Source organism: Canis lupus, chromosome 9 (assembly GCF_011100685.1).
Source record: "Canis lupus familiaris isolate Mischka breed German Shepherd chromosome 9, alternate assembly UU_Cfam_GSD_1.0, whole genome shotgun sequence".
Taxonomy (NCBI): Eukaryota; Metazoa; Chordata; class Mammalia; order Carnivora; family Canidae; genus Canis; species Canis lupus.
In genome coordinates this window covers 52,894,701-52,911,473 of record NC_049230.1, presented here as the reverse complement: position 1 = coordinate 52,911,473, position 16,773 = coordinate 52,894,701, and the positions used below count along the sequence as shown (strand labels likewise).

Here is a 16,773-nt window from a genome sequence, read left to right as displayed (position 1 = left end):
CTGGGTGCCCCCCTGGGCAGCTTCCCCCCACCTCCAACACTGGTGCCCAGAACCTGTCTGCAGCTTCTCCCAGAGTACCTGGGAGGGGCATCCCCTGAGAAGGAGCCAGTAGGAAAGTTGCCTGCCTTCCTTACCTTCAGACTAAATCTGGCTCAAGGTGGCTGGCCCTCCAGGCATTTGGGGCCAGTGTGGACAGAAAAGGAAAAGCTATAAAACACTTAGATGTGCCGACGGACGCATCCGTGGCTGGGTGCTGAGGACTGAGATGGCGAGAACCACTGAGGCTCAACCCTCCCTCTCTCCTCCCAGATTTACCCCAGGCAAGTTAAGGCTGACAGAAGAGAGACCAGAGAAGCAGCCCCAGCAGGTCTACCCCAACAGAGCGCACAGGTACCTCTGCAGGTATGGTGGGGTGGGGGGTTCCCACCAGAGCCTGAGAGAAGGGGCTCTGCAGATGGTCAGTCTCGGTTTCAGCAGAAATAAAAGAACAAGTAGCTGGTTTTAGGTCTAAATCTGTCCCCCTGCCCCTCTGCCAGGACACCTGGGAGCAGGGCACAGGTGCCTCTCTGCTCCCTGGCCCTGCCCCCCCCCCTTCACCTGTAGCCGAAAATAAACAGTCTGGTAGAAAAGAGATCCTGCTTTCTTTGTCTGTTTTGGGCTTTTTTCCTTTAAATTTAGCTTAAGGCAAAAGTTTGGCAAAGCGAGTCTAGGTAAGGCCGCGTGACAGAGGACGAGGGGAGCTGCCATGGGGGGCCGCCACTCACAAATCAGCAGCAGGTGCCGGTCAGTGTCACAACCAGCTCCGCCTCCTCCCGCCCCTGAACCTCTTAAAGAGGTGTTTTTTAAAAAAAAAAAAAAAAAAGAGAGAGAGAGAGAGAGAGAGAGAAGAAGAAGAACTGAAAAAAGCAGTTGTTTCAGGGAGTCTTGCAAAGTGAATGATAGAAACTGCCAGGAAAGGAGACTCAGGGTGAAGGGGGGACGTGGGGTTGGGTGTCCCGGCCGGGCCTCCCCCTCCCCGAAAGGAAGCAGGTGCCAAGAGGGCTGGGGAAGGCCATCCCGGGGCATTTGCACAGTGAGATCCGCCCGCTCGAGAAGGTAGAGTGGTTGTATTTTGCTGAATGACTAAAGAGTCCGTGTGGGTGTTGTTGGAGCAGTGTTATTATTTGAGTCTATGGCCTAGCAGGGCACCCTGGCTGTTACCGGTGCTTGGGCGGGATCACCACCAGTGGCTGCCCGTACTTGGGCCGCCACATGAGGACCTGAGCATCGTTGGCATTGGGCTTGACCAGGGCGCTGGGTGGTATCGGCTCGTTCTTGCTTAGGATTTTGGGCTGGTCCTGGGCGATGGGCTCCCGCAGCCTGGCACGCTGGCCCAGGGGGCGGTTGGGGTTCACCTCGATGCTGAGCTGCATGCGCCAGTGCAGCGTCTGTAAAATGATCATGTCATTGGTTGAGGTGTTGGTGGCCACCAGCCACGTGGTGAAGCTCTGGTCCCGGTAGATGTTGGTCAGTTTGGCCACGTTGCTCTCACTGACGGGCACGGCCCATGTGACGCTGGGATAGAAGTTGTCGTTCATGCTGATGATGAACTTGGAGTCTCTCTTGGTGGGGCCTACAATGGTGCATGTCTCTGTGGTGTTGCCGTACCAGGGGTAGTTCACCCCGTCCGAGTCACTAATGGCCTCGATCTTGCCCTCCTGGAGGTCTGGGAGCTCCCAGCTGGACCTGAGGACAGGAAGGCCAGTTTACTCAGTCAGCCACCCACAAGGCTACGTCCCGGGGGGCCAGACGAGAAACAGACATCCACTGTCACGTCTGGGCTCCCCCAGACACAGCCCCCGTCAAAGCCACATCCTGTTCTCCTGCATCATCTCGTATCGGTCATTACTACTAGTCCTATAATAATAGCTCCTAGACAGAAGAGGACGCCAGCCTGTCGAACAGCTCCGAGGACACTCACTCCCGTGTGGCCAAGGGGACAGCACCATCTGGGGAGCCCACCCCTCGGACACTCATCCACAATCACGTCCATCCCACCAGACAGACACAACAAAGCCGGGGGTGAGGGTGGCTTTTTCCCAGGTAGTGGGGCCCAGACCCCAGGCAGCTTGGCTTCGTCCAGCACTGCTTCCACCTGAGCACCTATAATACCAAAGCTCGGGACATTTTCCACCCAGAATCCTGCACAACCCAGTAAGCCAGCAGTGCTCTCCAGGACATAACTACTTCACAAAACACACTCCTGTTCACAGCAGCATTATTCACGAGGGCCAAAAGGTGGGAGAAACCCAAGTGTCCATTGACAGGAGAATGAATAAACAAAACGGGGTCTAGCCACACAACGGAATATTATTCAGCCCTAGAAAAGAAGGAAATTCGTGATGTACTGTGGCATGTCTAAAGCCCAAGGACATCATGCTGAGTAAAATAAATCAGACACAAAAGGATAAATACCATATGATTCCACATATATGAGCTCCTTAGGGTGGTCAAACCATAGAAACAAGATGCAGAACGGTGGTTGCTGGGTGGGGGAGGAAGGGGCCCACATTTCACAGTGCAGAGTTCCAGGTGGAGATGGGAAACTTCTGGAAACAGACACACAATGATGTGCGTGTACTTAATGCCACCAAACTAAAAAATAGTTAAGATGGCCATTTTCGTCAGGTGTATCGCATTACCGTAAAAAGATGCACCCCTCTACCCAAATGCGTCATTTAATATGAGCAATTAGCAAATCTGGGGCCCCTCTGTGAGGGATGAATAGGAATGTGAAGTTGTTCATCTTCCTGCTTATTTCCTTTCTGTTTTGTGTTTATTTAATTGAAAAAGTCACAAATTAGGGTAACACCTGCCTACTAGGCCACCTCCTGCCCGGGGCCCTAAGCTCATCAAAGTCCAAGGGAACTGGGGCAGCAGCTCAGACGACCTCCCATGTCTGAAGTCCCCACCAGCCACCAAGGGCCCCCAGGCCACAGCAGCCATGGGCGGGTGGTGGCGGGGGTGAGCCTGCTGATCTGGCTCCCCTCTCAGGTAGGGGCCATGGGCCAGAGAAGGAGATTAGGGCCCCTGTCCTGGATTTCTTAGAAGTCCATGCCTTTGGCCCACTTGTACCCAGATGCCCAGAAGGCACCCCCTCTGTCCTCTCACGGTGGCTGTAATCACTCGCAAAAGGGTTTGTTTTTTTTTTAAGGCAGAAAGTAGGACATCTGCATGGCCCAGTCCGTTAGCCTCTGACTCTTGCCCTCAGCTTAGGTCATTGAGTTCAAGCCCTCAAATAATAATAATTAATAATTATAATAATAATAAGGCAAAGACTAAAGTTACAAAAGGAGTTTTGCTCTTCCATGGCCCCCTTTCACTGCCCAAGAGCTGGCTTGTTTTGAGGGGGTGGGAATCAGCACCAGAAGGTGCTCTCTCCCAGCCTCAGGTTTGCTTCCCTCCCCCAAGCCCCAAATGCCCGAGCCTTGGCTCGGTCACAGCCAGGTGATGGTCCTTGTGAGCTGGCAGACAAGCCGTGTCTCACATGGGTCTTACTCAGAACCAGGTCCCCAGGCATCTGTCCTCAAATCATCACAGGCCAACACGGGCTGTCTCCGCTCCCAGGAGTCCCAGTCCCACCCACCACCCCACCACACCCCTGGCAAGGTCGGGGAGCTCAGGTAAGAGCACAGCTCCTGGGGGACACAGACCAGCCTGGATCTAGTCCCGATCCAGCGACAAGCTCTAAGTCACAAATCTCCGATCCTCTGTTTTCTTATCAGTTAACTGTTGATAATCCTACCCACCTTGCAAGGTTTTTGTGATGATTAAATGCATCAGTATAAATGGCAATACATGGAAGCTTCCAGAAACCATGTGAGGGAGGTATTTAGAGGGCTGCCAGCCCTGACTGACCTGAAGCTTCTTTGGCCTCAGTTACAGTTTTTGGACAATACACGCATGGAAGGGAATGGATTCCATATAGTTATTGCGTCCTCTAGGAATGACATCGGACTTCAAGGCAGACCCTCCATCCTTTGCTCCACGGCACAAAGGGGCGAGCAGGGACCCCGGCCTGCACACACTGAACCTTCTCCTTTTTGCACAGCAGAGATACTCTAGGTAGGCTTTGTTACACAGAGGCCACTGAAAGGTGTAAGCAAGTGTCCCAGGACCGCGCCTACACACAAGTGCTCAGCCAGTGGATCGACTAGGGGTAGAGGCATTTTGTAAGTGCAGATGCACCTGTTTCTGCCCACAGTTCACAGACTTTGATCCCATCTGCCCCCAGCAGCCTTCTCTCCAGATCCCAGGGTGGCTTATGTCCACCTTCGCACAGGTGAGGAGAAGACACTGGTCTCCCTTGCATCTACTACCCCCTTAATCTGTTCCCTGGCTTTTGCTGTCTTCCGGGCGTGACCAGCTAAAGAACTTGGGGGATTCAGTGCAAAGCAAAAACTCAAGATCACCTGTTCAAAAATTAAGAATTTCCATGCGGCAACAGCAGAGCACTGAACCATGTTAGGGGCCCTTCGGAGTCCGGGCCCAGGACAACCACACAGTCTGCACATCCAGGAAACTGACCTGCTGCCGTGGGCCGCCTGTCACACTGCTGCCCTCGTCCTCATAAGTGTGTGACTCCAAAGGACAGCAGGCAAGGCCAGGCTTGAAGCTGGACTTCAGAATGCTCTGGGATCTACTCACATCACATCAGCCTCCCTCACACCTGTTCCTGCAGCAGTCCCCATCCGTCATCCACTCACCAAACATTTGCAGAGCACCCATCATCACTGTTTACAGAGCAAACCGGAGGTCCCTGCACCCTCCAGGCACCTGGCACCATCCTTGATGCTTCCTCTCACCTCTGGATGCCCCATTTCTCCTTGCCTTCACCCTGGCCAGGACCTCCTCCCAGGTCTCCCAGCCTCTACCCCTGCCTCCTGAAACATTCCCCAAAAGCCTGAGTGATCTTTTAAAAACACCAATCTGGGCATCCCTGGTGGCTCAGCGGTTTAGCGCTGCCTTCAGCCCAGGGAGTGATCCTGGAGACCCGGGATCGAGTCCCACATCGGGCTCCGTGCATGGAGCCTGCTTCTCCCTCTGTCTGTGTCTCTGCCTCTCTGTATGTCTCTCCTGAATAAATAAAATCTTAAAAAAAAATAATAAAAACACCAATCTGTTTCACCATCCCTGCCTCCAACTCTGTTAAACCTGCCATAGTTCCTTGTGGCCCTTAAAGTTGATGCAGTCAAACCCCAGGACCCCTTGTGCTGCGTGTGCATGTGCATATACACACACACACACATCCATGCCCTCCCCAGGCTCCAGGCCCACCAGTACTCTCAGTTCCTCTAATGGGTCATGCCTCTCCTGTCACGGGGCCTTCTGCCAGGAGCAGTGCCCCTCCTCCTCCTGTGCCAGCCAGTGATACTCATGGCTCAGCCCTGGAGCCCCCCTGGGAAGCCCACCCTGACCCTACCCCCAAGGCCAAGTGGCCCCACATTCGACGCCACTCAGTCCTCGTCCTGCTGCTTCCTGGAATAGGCACAGGACTGATTAAATAATCATGTGATCGTTTGTTGATGATTTCAAGAGGGCAGGGGCCAGGCTTCCAGGATTTGCTCTGGTGCCTGGCCTGGAGTCAGTGACTGTGAGCAGCCTGCCCAGTCTCTCCTTCTGGGCCTGGGCCCCATAAGGGGGTCTCCTTACTGGGTTTAGAGTGCCTCAAGCTGCTCGTGTTTGTGCACTGTCTCACCTAGAGCAGCTGCCACTCAAATAGCCACTACCAGCACGGGGTCACCCCTGCAGAGATACCTGGTGACAGTGGTCATGTTCCCTAAGCACGTCGGATATGCTAGGCATCCCGGGCATATACATCCGTCCATGCAGTGCTTCTCCTCAACCACCCTGGGGCCAAGACCAGAGAGCACGTTTTATAGAAGAGGCTTGCAGACAGTAGAGGCCTAACCACAAGACCACCAGGCCACAACCTGCAGCTGCAGTGAGTTCTTCCCCAGCAGCTCCCACAGACCCTCACTCAACACACACATGCATACACACATATGCACACATACACACATGGGACACACACACATGGACACAGACACACATCCACACACGAATTTATGCATACACACACAAGCTCTGAGTGGCCCAACTGACCGAGAATGTGAGTCTGAAGGGGTTATAGAAGGGCCTTCCCTGGGGGTGCCTCAGTGACTCAGTCAGTTAAGCATCAGACTCTTGTTTCAGCTCAGGTTAAGATCTCAGGGTCCTGGGATTGATCGGAGTCAGGCTCCACACTCAGTGGGGAGTCTGCTGCTTGGGATTCTCTCTCCAATCTTAAAAAAAAAGGGGGGGGCCTTCCCTGGAGACTGAGGAGGGATGGAGGCTGGGCTGTGCTGAGGGGCAACCATGAGGGCTGGGGAGCACTACTCTGTGGCTCCAGGCCCAGCTCCCTCCCAGGACTGGCCCAAGGCAGAGGCCCCTTGGTGGAAGGTGAAGGAACCCAAGGATGCCCAGGGCAGTGCCTTGGAGGGCAGGTGGGACCTGCACCTCTGTGATATTGGGAGACAGCAGCATACCTCTCCCATCGGCTCCAGGAAGAGCCTTGCCCATGCCAGGCAGAGGTGGTGAGCCGGTCCTGGGCGCTCTTCCCAGAGTGGATGGCCCCTCGCACCCCCAGGGTTCCCCACCTCTCCCAGGGCTCTGACTGCATTTTGAGTCCTGAACCCCAGAGCCAGACTGGCCCAGCCCACCAGGCCTCAGAGCAGAGTTTCCAAACTTTACATCTCTGTTCATATTGGTCCTGTCTACATATCTCCTGTATTATTAGTCACTTAACTTTTTTCTTTAAAATCAATCATTTTTTAAAAACTACATTTAGTTTTTTTCCTAAGAAACACATTGAAATAATGTGTTGGGTATGCTAGCTATATTTTTTTCTCTAATATAATTAGAATAAATATGTTGCTTTAAATTCAAATTATACTTAGGCTTAACTGAGTTCACTTAAATATTATTTCATATCCCACAATGGTGCCCATTGGATGCTCTGAGAAATTCATTCACAGACAAGGATTTGAGGCTTGAGGGCAAGAGGGCTGCCTGCACCAAGGCTGTTCTGCCCATACTGGCCTCAGGGCCCCAGATGGGTCACATGGGCACTTAGGGCTTATCTCTGCACCCCACACACACACACCAGTTTTACAGATTTCACAGTTTTGTACAATTTGCAAAAAGTGTAAATTCTGTAAAAGTTTGCAACTGGGAACCCAATTTCCCGACTTCTGCCCCATGTGGCTGCCCACTGGGCTGGCCCCTTCCCACCAGGCACCTGCTCTTTGAAGAAGGGTCTGGAGGTGTCCCCCCTCCCTGCCTGCTCCCAGGGTTCTCCCTAAACTCCAATCCTTCTGGGGCATGGCCTCCCTCTTTGTCCAGGCCATAGACCCCGGTCCCCCGGAAAGGACCAACGTGCCTGTATAACTTGAGTTTTTAATTATAAAACCTGTGCTTTACTTTTTATTTTTTTACTTTTTATGTTTTTACATTTTATTTATTTATTTGAGAGAGAGAGCAAGCATGAGTTGGGTGGAGGGACAGCAGAGGGAGAGGGAGAAGCCGACTCCCCACTGAGCAGGAAGCCGAATGCAGAGCTTGATCCCAGGACACCAGGATCATGACCTGAGTCAAAGGCAGACAACCAACTAAGTCACTTGGGTGCCCCAAAAGCTGTGCTTTTCTTTAAAAAAAAAAAAAAAAAAGATGTAGAGAAGAGTATAAAGTGAGAAGCAAAAGCCGTATCTTCTATGCCTTCCCCCACCTCGCTGAGGTTACTCACCACATTACACTTTGGTAAACATCCTTCTAGACCTTTCTCTGCACAGACACACAGTACATGTTCCCACTCACGGGGTTCTCTTTTTAACAAAAATGGGTTTCTACCCCACATATTTTACAACTTCTGTAAAGAAAGAAAATGCAACACTATGATCATGTTCCCCCATGGCGGCAGCTCTGTCTCTGCCTCATCCTTCGCAGTGGTCTCCCCATCTTCTGCACTGTACAGACTGTAAGTCCCTGACCCCCAGGTGGGCACTTGAGTGGCGCCTGGCTCTCTGCAATTACAAACAGTGCTGGAGTTTTCAACCTCATACTTACATCCTTATGCCCTTGCTCTTCTGTTGTGCATTAGGCAAATTTTTTTTTTTTTTTTTTTTTTTTTTTTTTTTTTGGTCAGGAAATTTTTTTAAACGCCTACTGTATGTCAGGCACAGGGCCAGGTGCTCCAAGTCTCTGTAAGACAAAATCTACAAGCAGAACAGCACTGAAGGGCATGTATGTTTGAAACTGTCAGAGATCCAGCCAAACTCATCACCTTCCAGAAGCTGCCTATGTTGTATCCCTGCAAACGGCGCATGAGCCTGTCCACATCCCCCCTCCCTGACATAGGGCGTGAATGATCAGGTTCATTTTTACCCAGATCTGATCAGCAAACAACAGAGGATCTCAGGATTTAATTTGTTATTTCCCTGATTACTATGGCCATCAGGTCCCCCCAGGCACATCTCAGGGAGCAGCCAGCTTTTGTTTTCAGCACTCGGAAGGTGAGGGTTGGAGCTATCACTTGGCCAGGGCTGGTCCATGGGGAGCTCTCTCTGGGCTAGGCCATCCCCCCCACTTCCTCCTACCCTAAAGCCTGGAAACAAGGACTTCCCTCTCCTACGCACACCACCCTTGCCTCCGCCAGGGCCCAGCAGTTGGGGGAGGCCGCCTTCCGGTCCCAGAGAGGAAGCTTCATCCTCGATTGTTCTATGCGGGCCCGCGGCTGCAGGAAGAGGCCACGTGGTCCCCTGCTGGAGCAGAGCAAGACCCCTTGGGCAAGTGGCCTCAGCTCTCAGAGGTTGTTTCCTTGTTATAAAAAGAGGACCCCATGAGGTCCTGGGGAGACAAGAGAGGAAGGGGAGCCAAGGCAGCTGTGTACAGCACCCAGCTCCACTCTATCCACCCCACACCGCCTGAGGCTCCTTCCCACCAGCCTCCCAGACGGTCCTGACGGCAGGTGTCACCACATGTTCTGGCTGGACAGACCCTTCCTTGCAGTCTCATCACTCACGCTCTCACACCGTAGGCGGGTCTGCGAAACCCAACCCAGAAGAGAGCTCAGCTCTACTACAGCAATCTTTCTGCTGACTCCGCCAGACATGGCAGGATTAATAATGCACTAGTAGTAGCTCTGCCTTTGACAGGCCCACGGATGGAGTGCATGGACCGCGCCAGGCACTGTGCTGAGCTCTTACCACACATCATCTCATTTATTCCTCGCAACAACCCAGGGAGGAAAGGACCACTCTCCCCACCTCCTAGATGGGAATACAGAGGCTCAGGAGGGTTAAGAGACCAGCCCCAATTTCGCAGCATTAGTGCGGGGTCCACTAGGATCCACACCCTGCCAGGCCAGGGTGTGGGGAGGTGGCACCGTCCACCCACAGTGCCCCTCTCTGGAGCTGTTCTCCCCCCCCCTTCACCCCCAACTAGCCCTGGCCTTGGCCTCAGCCATGCGCCAGCCTCCCTGGGGGCTCCAGAGGAGGGCAAGCTAGGGACAATGTGAAGCGTCTCCCACACAGGCTAGAAATTGTGACTTGTCACTTAGAAGGCTGTGCCAGCTGACAGGTGGCGGTTGAGGAATCGTGGAAGATGGGGTTGTGGAGGCAGGTGTCTCCAACAGTTTGGAGGGGAGGTGGCTTTTAAAGTAATGTGGGTTGGACGAACACCATATAGAATCCTGTGAAGCTGGCACGGAGAGACTCGCCATTTTATAGCTCTCGTCTGTAGGAGTCAGGGTATTACTGAGGTGGTGTGCATGATTGTTCCGCTTCAAATAGTTCAAACCCAGGATGTCATTCTAAAAAGTTCTCCTAGATTAGAGATTAATTTTAAGCAGGGATAACGTGCAGGGGGTATTATGGGCTTTGGTTAAGTATTTGGAATTAATATTTTGAATACAAGCCCATTTGTAAAGGACAGAAGCCCTCACCTTCACCTTTGCCACCTGGCTGCCCTCTCTCCGGGACCACTAAGGCCCAGGGCGTGGGTTTCATTTTAATTATTCCGATTGTGAGGGTCTAGTCCAGTGGTTCTCAGTCAGGGGTGACTCTGTACCCCTCCGGGGGACACAGGCAATGTCCGGGGACAGTTTGGCCATCCCAGCAGGGGTGGAGTGCTCCTGGCATAAGGTGGGCAGAGTCTGCAGTGCGCAGGATGGGGGCAGCTGTGGCCCGCCTGTGGTCTCTGCTCCATCCCACCTGACCACCCCTCTCTTTCTGTCATATCTCGGGGCTTATAAATATGAAAAAGCAGAGTTTGGGGTTGGGAAGCACCTAAAATGCTTCCATTTACACTCAAGAAGGGGCAGACATCGGCCTTTCTCTAAAGGAACCCTTCTCATTTCCAGAGAGTGCTGGTTGGATACTGAGCTCTGCCCACAGATCAGAGGAGCCACATTCTCTGGTAATTCCACTTTTTAATACGATTCCACCGATTAGTACTAAGTCGAGCCGCTTCCAACTCGGTGTCTCAACCACAGGGTGATCACCCAGAGCTGTCCTCTCACGGGGAGCTCTTTCCTTATCCCCCCTGACAGCTGACACATGGCACAAAATGAGGAGCCAGGGCCCCAGAGCCAGCGTGGTTGGTTCTTCTGCCCCTGGGCCTAAGCCCGGGACGGATAGGTGCACACGGCCCCTGCCAGGGAGCCTTAGTCTCTGCCCTCTCTCAGAGGCTAGTCCTGCCCAGGCTGGGAGTTGGGGCCCAAGGAGGACGGGTTAGAGAACACAGGCCGCCCCTCCACCAATGCACTGCCATGCTGTAAGAGGTGCCCCAGGGAGGGGCAAGGAAACATAAGGGAAGCCAAAGGAGAGCAAAGACAACGGCCTTCAACTTCCGAAAACTCAAATCATCCATGACTTGGACTATTTTTAAACGTTTAAAAGTGGGCGCTGTGTCAAAGAGGGAGACCCGGGCTCCAAGAAACTTCAGGACCAGGAGAGGTTTGCACCTGTCTGGGTTCTGCAGTCTCAGCTGGGGTTCTGAAGGCCTTGCAGACTTGAAGGCTCACCCCTGGGGTTAAAAGAATGATGGTCACGGTAACAACAACATTTAAGATGACAACCTTGGGCTTGGAGCAGTGCCGACCACCCGTCAAATGTCACCTCCCCTAATTCTCACAATAAGGGGGGGCGGGGGGAGGGGGAGGGCTGTAACTGGCCCTGTTTGCAGACAAGGAAACCAAGGGCCAGAGTGACTAAGGTCACACCCTGGAAAGTGGCAGAGCCTGGACTCCTGCCCAGGTCTGCTTGACTGCAGTCTAGGTGTGCACCAGGCACCTCTAACCAGGAACCAAGGGCTGGCACAGAAAGGAAAAGTCATCTCAGGTCTCCAGCCTCAGGCCCGGCCTGCTCCTCACCACTGCTCCTCGCCACTGCACACTGTGTCTGTCTCAACCTCCACCCCCCGCGGCCCCCCCCAACTCTCCCCACTTCCTTCCTCCCGGCCGTTCACTCACTCGCTCACTTGTTATCTTTCCGAAAGACCCTCTGCCTTCCCACCACTTCTAGGGAAGAAGACGAGCTTCACCTAAAAGCCCTAGAAAAAACCTTTGTGTGTTGTCAGTTGTCCCAGATCCTCTACAAAGTCCAAGAAAGCTTCCAGCTTAAGTAAGGCTTCCTAAGAAAGTCCACACTGAATAACTAAGAGTCAGGTTTCCCTTCTTACAATGGAAAGTCAGCCCCCGCCTGGGTTCCCAGCCACTTTTGAGAATTAAAAGGCTTTGGGTATAGACATCAGGTTGACAGAGGGACATGCCCCCCCATGCACCTCTGTGGGGTGATCTTGGTTACACCCTCGTTCTATACTTTACCACCTCCTTCTTGTTTCCCTCCCAACCTCAGAGGCGCCCCAGGAGTCATTAAGTGGGGAATCGACAAGATCTGGCATCCTGCCACCCTCCATCCCCTCTTCACCCCCTCTAATTTCGGGGGTCACCCAGGATGTTCTGAAATCAGTGAAAGGGTCCAACTCCCAGGGAATCCCCTGCTCCACTCCTCACTTGGAAGAACTGGGAAGCAGTGTGCAGGCCATGCACCCGGAGAGGCCAGCTGCAGGGGGAGTGTCCACAGCCAGGCCCAGGCACAGGTTGGGGGCTCCCCTCAGGGCCTGCCTAGCTCTCTCAGAGACTTATGCTCGTCTACGGCCATACCACCCTGAACGCGCCCGATCTCATCAGAGACTTGTGCTCCAAAACAGCTATTTTCACCGTCTTATCTTAGGGCGGCTGTGAAAGCTAAGTTGCTTTCCTTTCTGTCTATACCGGGGATGACCATCTCTAGGGCCAGAGAACATGCCAGGAAAGAAGACTCAGGCCTCCTGTGTCCTGCACCGTGACATGCATTGTCCTGGGAACATTCTGGAGACCAGGCTGGAGAGAAGAGGCCAGTAGGCTCCTCTCAGCCTTCTGGACACTGACACTGGATGTCTACATAGAAGGGCCTCCTGCCTTGGGGAGAGAAAAACGCTACTCCGTGAAGCAAACTAGATTTCTAAGACTAGCCACCCTCTCAAATGAAACAGCATACACTGTAGGAATAGCAAAGCGTGCCCCCAGGTCCCAATGTGCCTATGAAAACACTCCAGAGACCAGATCAAACCCAGCACAGAGCACTGTACGAATAACCCCCATTCTCATTCTGAGTGTCCGCCACGGCTGCCTCCCTGGGAGGCCTGAGCCTGGGGTCCAAGCCTCAGCCTCTCGAATGGCCCCAGGACGGCATGCTTGTTTGCCAAAGAGACACCTGGTGGAATGCACCTCTGCTTTCTCAGCATCTTACAGGGAAGGACACAGGAACCCCCAGGGCCGGTGACCCCAGTCAGAATCAACAGGCAAAGCCTTGAGGAGATCACCTGGCCAAGGAGGACTCAGAGGCCACTTCCATATCTGCCTAAAGCCTCCCTCCGGCCCCCCTCCAGCCCCCTAGCCCCCACACCCCAGGCCTCCAAAGTCCCCACCCCGAGCAGCCCCCTAAAACTTGCACCTGGGCCATACTCACATGCCCTGCTCCCCATACTGGTTGTAGAACTCCATGTGGCTGCACGCCTGAATCCAGCCGACAATCCAGGTCTCTTTCTTAGGGATGGGTGGCATGACCACCTGGGCCGAGGCACGGAAGTGGGGCGTCCGATAGCGCAGCACCACGCTGGAGGACTCATCGATGCTGGTGGGGATGGGGTCGATAGAGGCTTTCACATCAATCACCGTGATACCTTCCCGGAAGACTCTGGCTTTGCCCCCGATGCTCTGAATACAGCCCATGGCACACAGTACAGCTCTGATCTCCAGGGAAGGCCAGCAGTCCCAGAGGAAACTGGGCATTGAAAGGACGGAGGCTGCCAGACCCAGCGCAGACAGGACTGCTCTCCAACCTCAAATCTCAAGACCGATATCCATAGGATAGAAAATTCACTGAGTGCAGGGGGTTTGCATATCACTATCTCGGGCCTGTTTATAAATAAGGATTTTGCTGCATTTCAAGAGCCCCAGGTTCTCTCTTCTTCTCCTAGCAGTGGACAAAAATCACCGATATTCTTTGGGTTTAAAAAAAGGAAAGTCTGGAGGTTAATGGATAATCATGTTGTTCGGACATCCAGCCCTTCCGTGCCTCACACGCGGGGAACGCAGCCCGGAGACGCTCCCTGAAGTCTTGGGGCGAAGAAGGCGAATGCCAGCAGACACATAAATGAGGAAGGCTCGTCCCCCTGCGCGGTGCACAAGTCCGACTTCCTGGCCGCCCGCCTTCCGCACGCGCTCGCTCGGGGCACACGCGCCGGCCCCGGCCCCGGCCGCTCGCCCGACCGGGCCAATCAATGGAAGCGCAGTCTCTGCTGGAGCGCGGAGGCCCGGGCGCCCTCGGGGGCGAGCGCCGACCCGCGGCTTCCAGGAGGCGAGCGCCGGGCTCCCGCCGCCCGCGGGGTCCCCGTGGGCGCCCACTCGCGGGCGCGGGCCGACGCCCCCACGCGGGCGCACCGCGTCCCCCCGCCGCTGTCGCTGTCGCCGCCCGCCGCCCGCCGCCCGCCGCCGCGCGGGGCTCCGGGGCCGCACTCGGGCCGCCGCCTGGCTCGCCGCGGCCGCCGAGAACCTGGTGGGGGGTAGAAGGGACGGGGCGTCAGGGCCCGCCGCAAAGTTGAACCGAACTTTGCTGCGGGGGGCGCGCGAGGCGGCGACGCGTGTGCGCGGGGCGCGGGCTGCGGCGCTGACGGCACAGCTCTGGGCGGTCTCCCCGGAGGCGGCGGCCCCCCCAGCACCCGCCCGCCCCGTCAGTGGCGGCTGCACGACCGCGCGCACCAGCGAATAATCGCCGCCCGTGACATCTCCGCTGACACCCTCCCGGCCCAGGGGTGGCGTGGCGGGAGTGGGGGCGGCGACCGGTTGGCCTGCAGTGGGCCGCGTGGACTTGCCGGCCTTGGCACAGCCCCCACCACCTCGCCACCGGCGCCGGTCCCTCCGGCCCCCTGGGGGCGCAGTGTCACCCCGCACACCGGTCTGACCCGGCCGGGATCCCCCGACCCCGGAGGGCGCCTCTGCCCCCACCCTAGCCAGCCCCGAGCGGCCCCGGGTCCCCCGCGCGTCGGGCGCGCTCGCCGCCGCCGGGAACTTTGGCGTGCACGCCCCCACCCGGGCGGCGCCGCCGACTCACCTGCCCCTCGGGCCGCTCCGCGGGGCCCGGACGCCGCCCTCCGGACGCCCCCGCCCCCCGCCGCGGGTTCGTCCTGGGGCGTCCCCCCTCCCCCGGGCAGTGTCCTTTGGCTCTACTGGGGTCCCGGGCGGCCGTGGGCGCCCCCGACCGCCACCTCCTCCTAGTTCGGGGCTGCCGGCGGGGTGGCCGGGGGCGGAGGGGTGAGGCTCGGGGCTCTCTCGCCCCCACCCCGCGCGCCCGCTTTATTTTACGATCATTGCGAGCGCGCGATCGCCGCTCAGCCCCGCCGCCGCGCCGCAGCCGCCTGGCGCGCCCCGCGCTGCCTCGCTCCGCCGCAGCATCGGAAAGGCAACCAGGTCAAACTTTGCAGAAACTCAGCCCCTGCGCCGGCCTGGCCCCGCGTCCGCCCGCAGCCGCCGGCCGGAGCGCAGCGCACGCAGGGACCGCCGGCCGGAGCGCAGCGCACGCAGGCACCGCCACCCGCTCGCCGGCCGCGCGAGGATGCAGGTCCGCAGGCGGCGGCGGCGGCGGCGGCGGGCGGCGCCGCCTCCTCCTCGCCGCCCGCCCTGCTCTCCACCCTCGCTCCCCGCACACAGCCCGCTCTCCCCCTGCTAAACCTCTCCCCGGCTCCCCCCACCCTCGCTCTCCCTCTGCAGCTTGTGGGGAGCTGAGCCTCTCCTTGCATAAACGACATTTCCTTTTTGGCTAACCCCAGGAATTCTGGGTAGTGTAGTTCAGCTTCTGTCTCGGGTCCAGGTGGGCAGCCTCTCTGGGGAGGTCCTGGTATTGCACGGTCCTAGTATTCCTGGCCACGTGAGGTGAGGCCGAGGCTGGGCCGAAGCAGTGCAGGGGCCCTGGGAGGCTCCAGGCCGGGAGGCTTGGGGTAGAGAAGTCTGGGGATAGGATCCCTGGGACTGAGCCTCTAGGCCCCCTGACAGGTGATCAGGCCCTTTGGGTCCCAGCTGTGATCAGTGTTATACAAGCTTCATTACTTCATCAGCCAGCAGCCAGAGGGAGGTCTCTTATGGGTACTTCACAGAGTAGGAATCCAAAGCTGGGAGACCCCAGAGACATGCCTGATACCCCACCCTGGCAGGTGTCCCAGCTGATACTGGAACCCCAGAAGTCTGAGTGCAGAGGTCCGAGGAGGGTTTGACCCTGGACAGCCCTGTGAACCTCCCTAAGCGACCTCAGGCCAATAGCCCCACCCCCATCGTACAATTTACTCCCCTAGGGAAAGGCCAGGTGGTTTGTGACATCAGAAAACCTGGCAAGCCACATTAGAGCAATGCTCTGCCTCCCCACCCCCGTGATTCTGACTTCCAAAGGTCCCCACAGCCAGCTGGGGAGCAGGTCGTTGGGCCATTCTCCAGCCAGAGCATCTTGAGTGCCAGTGGGGGCAGGAGCTGGAGAGGGAGGATTCGAGCCACTTTGAGGTCTCTTCTTTGAGGGATGATCAGCCAGGTCAGGTGATCTGTCGCATGTCAACATCAGCCTAGACCACAGGTACCTTATTTCTCATCCTGCTGACTGAGACCCAGGGAAGGTGGCCCTCATGACCTGTTTTCTGCTGCCGAGTAGAACCCCAGACAGCACAGGTCTCCCAGGGACCCCGTGTAAATGTCCATTTCCAGGACGATTTCCCTGGCCTCGTAATGCATACTGGTCTCTCCCAAAGCATTCTGCCCTTCTGGGACTCACTACAGCCCTCAACACCTCCTTTGCCACCAGATGATTATTATGCAATTCAGTTTATATGCAGGTAAGATATCCCTTGGGGATGTCTATCCCATCACCCCAGTACCCGGAACTGAGCAGACCCCACTGGCTAGGTACTCCCCGAGGTACAGATGCCATTCTGCCGACAAGGGCTTGTGTGCTCTGTGAACATGTGCTGAGCTGCACACTTTTCTCATTTGATGTGAAGAGGACAGAGGCCAGAGCCTTAACCTTCTCAATAAATAGCCAAACCCCTAGAGATGATGCTGCCTGAGTACACACTGACCCTGAGAGGTGGGCTATACAGAGACCGTGGGGGGCTGGG

The 16,773-nt window shown here is 56.1% G+C and overlaps 1 protein-coding gene across 1 annotated transcript; it reads right to left on the bottom strand.

Moving 5' to 3' along the window:
• Nucleotides 1-633: 633 nt before the first annotated feature.
• Nucleotides 634-13,875, bottom strand: FAM78A (family with sequence similarity 78 member A). The gene is made up of 2 exons (XM_038549001.1): nt 13,086-13,875; nt 634-1,725 (listed from the first exon to the last, which is right to left on the bottom strand). Exons 1-2 carry the CDS (start codon nt 13,406-13,408, stop codon nt 1,197-1,199), a joined length of 852 nt encoding a protein of 283 aa, XP_038404929.1. The 5' UTR covers nt 13,409-13,875; the 3' UTR covers nt 634-1,196.
• Nucleotides 13,876-16,773: the final 2,898 nt, after the last annotated feature.

Coding starts and splice junctions, on each gene's coding strand:
- FAM78A (XM_038549001.1), bottom strand. CDS start 13,408: ATGCCCAGTTTCCTCTGGGACTGCTGGCCTTCCCTGGAGATCAGAGCT. Junction 1,726..13,085: donor CAGTATGGGGAGCAGGGCAT/GTGAGTATGGCC, acceptor TCCTGTCCTCAG/GTCCAGCTGGGAGCTCCCAG.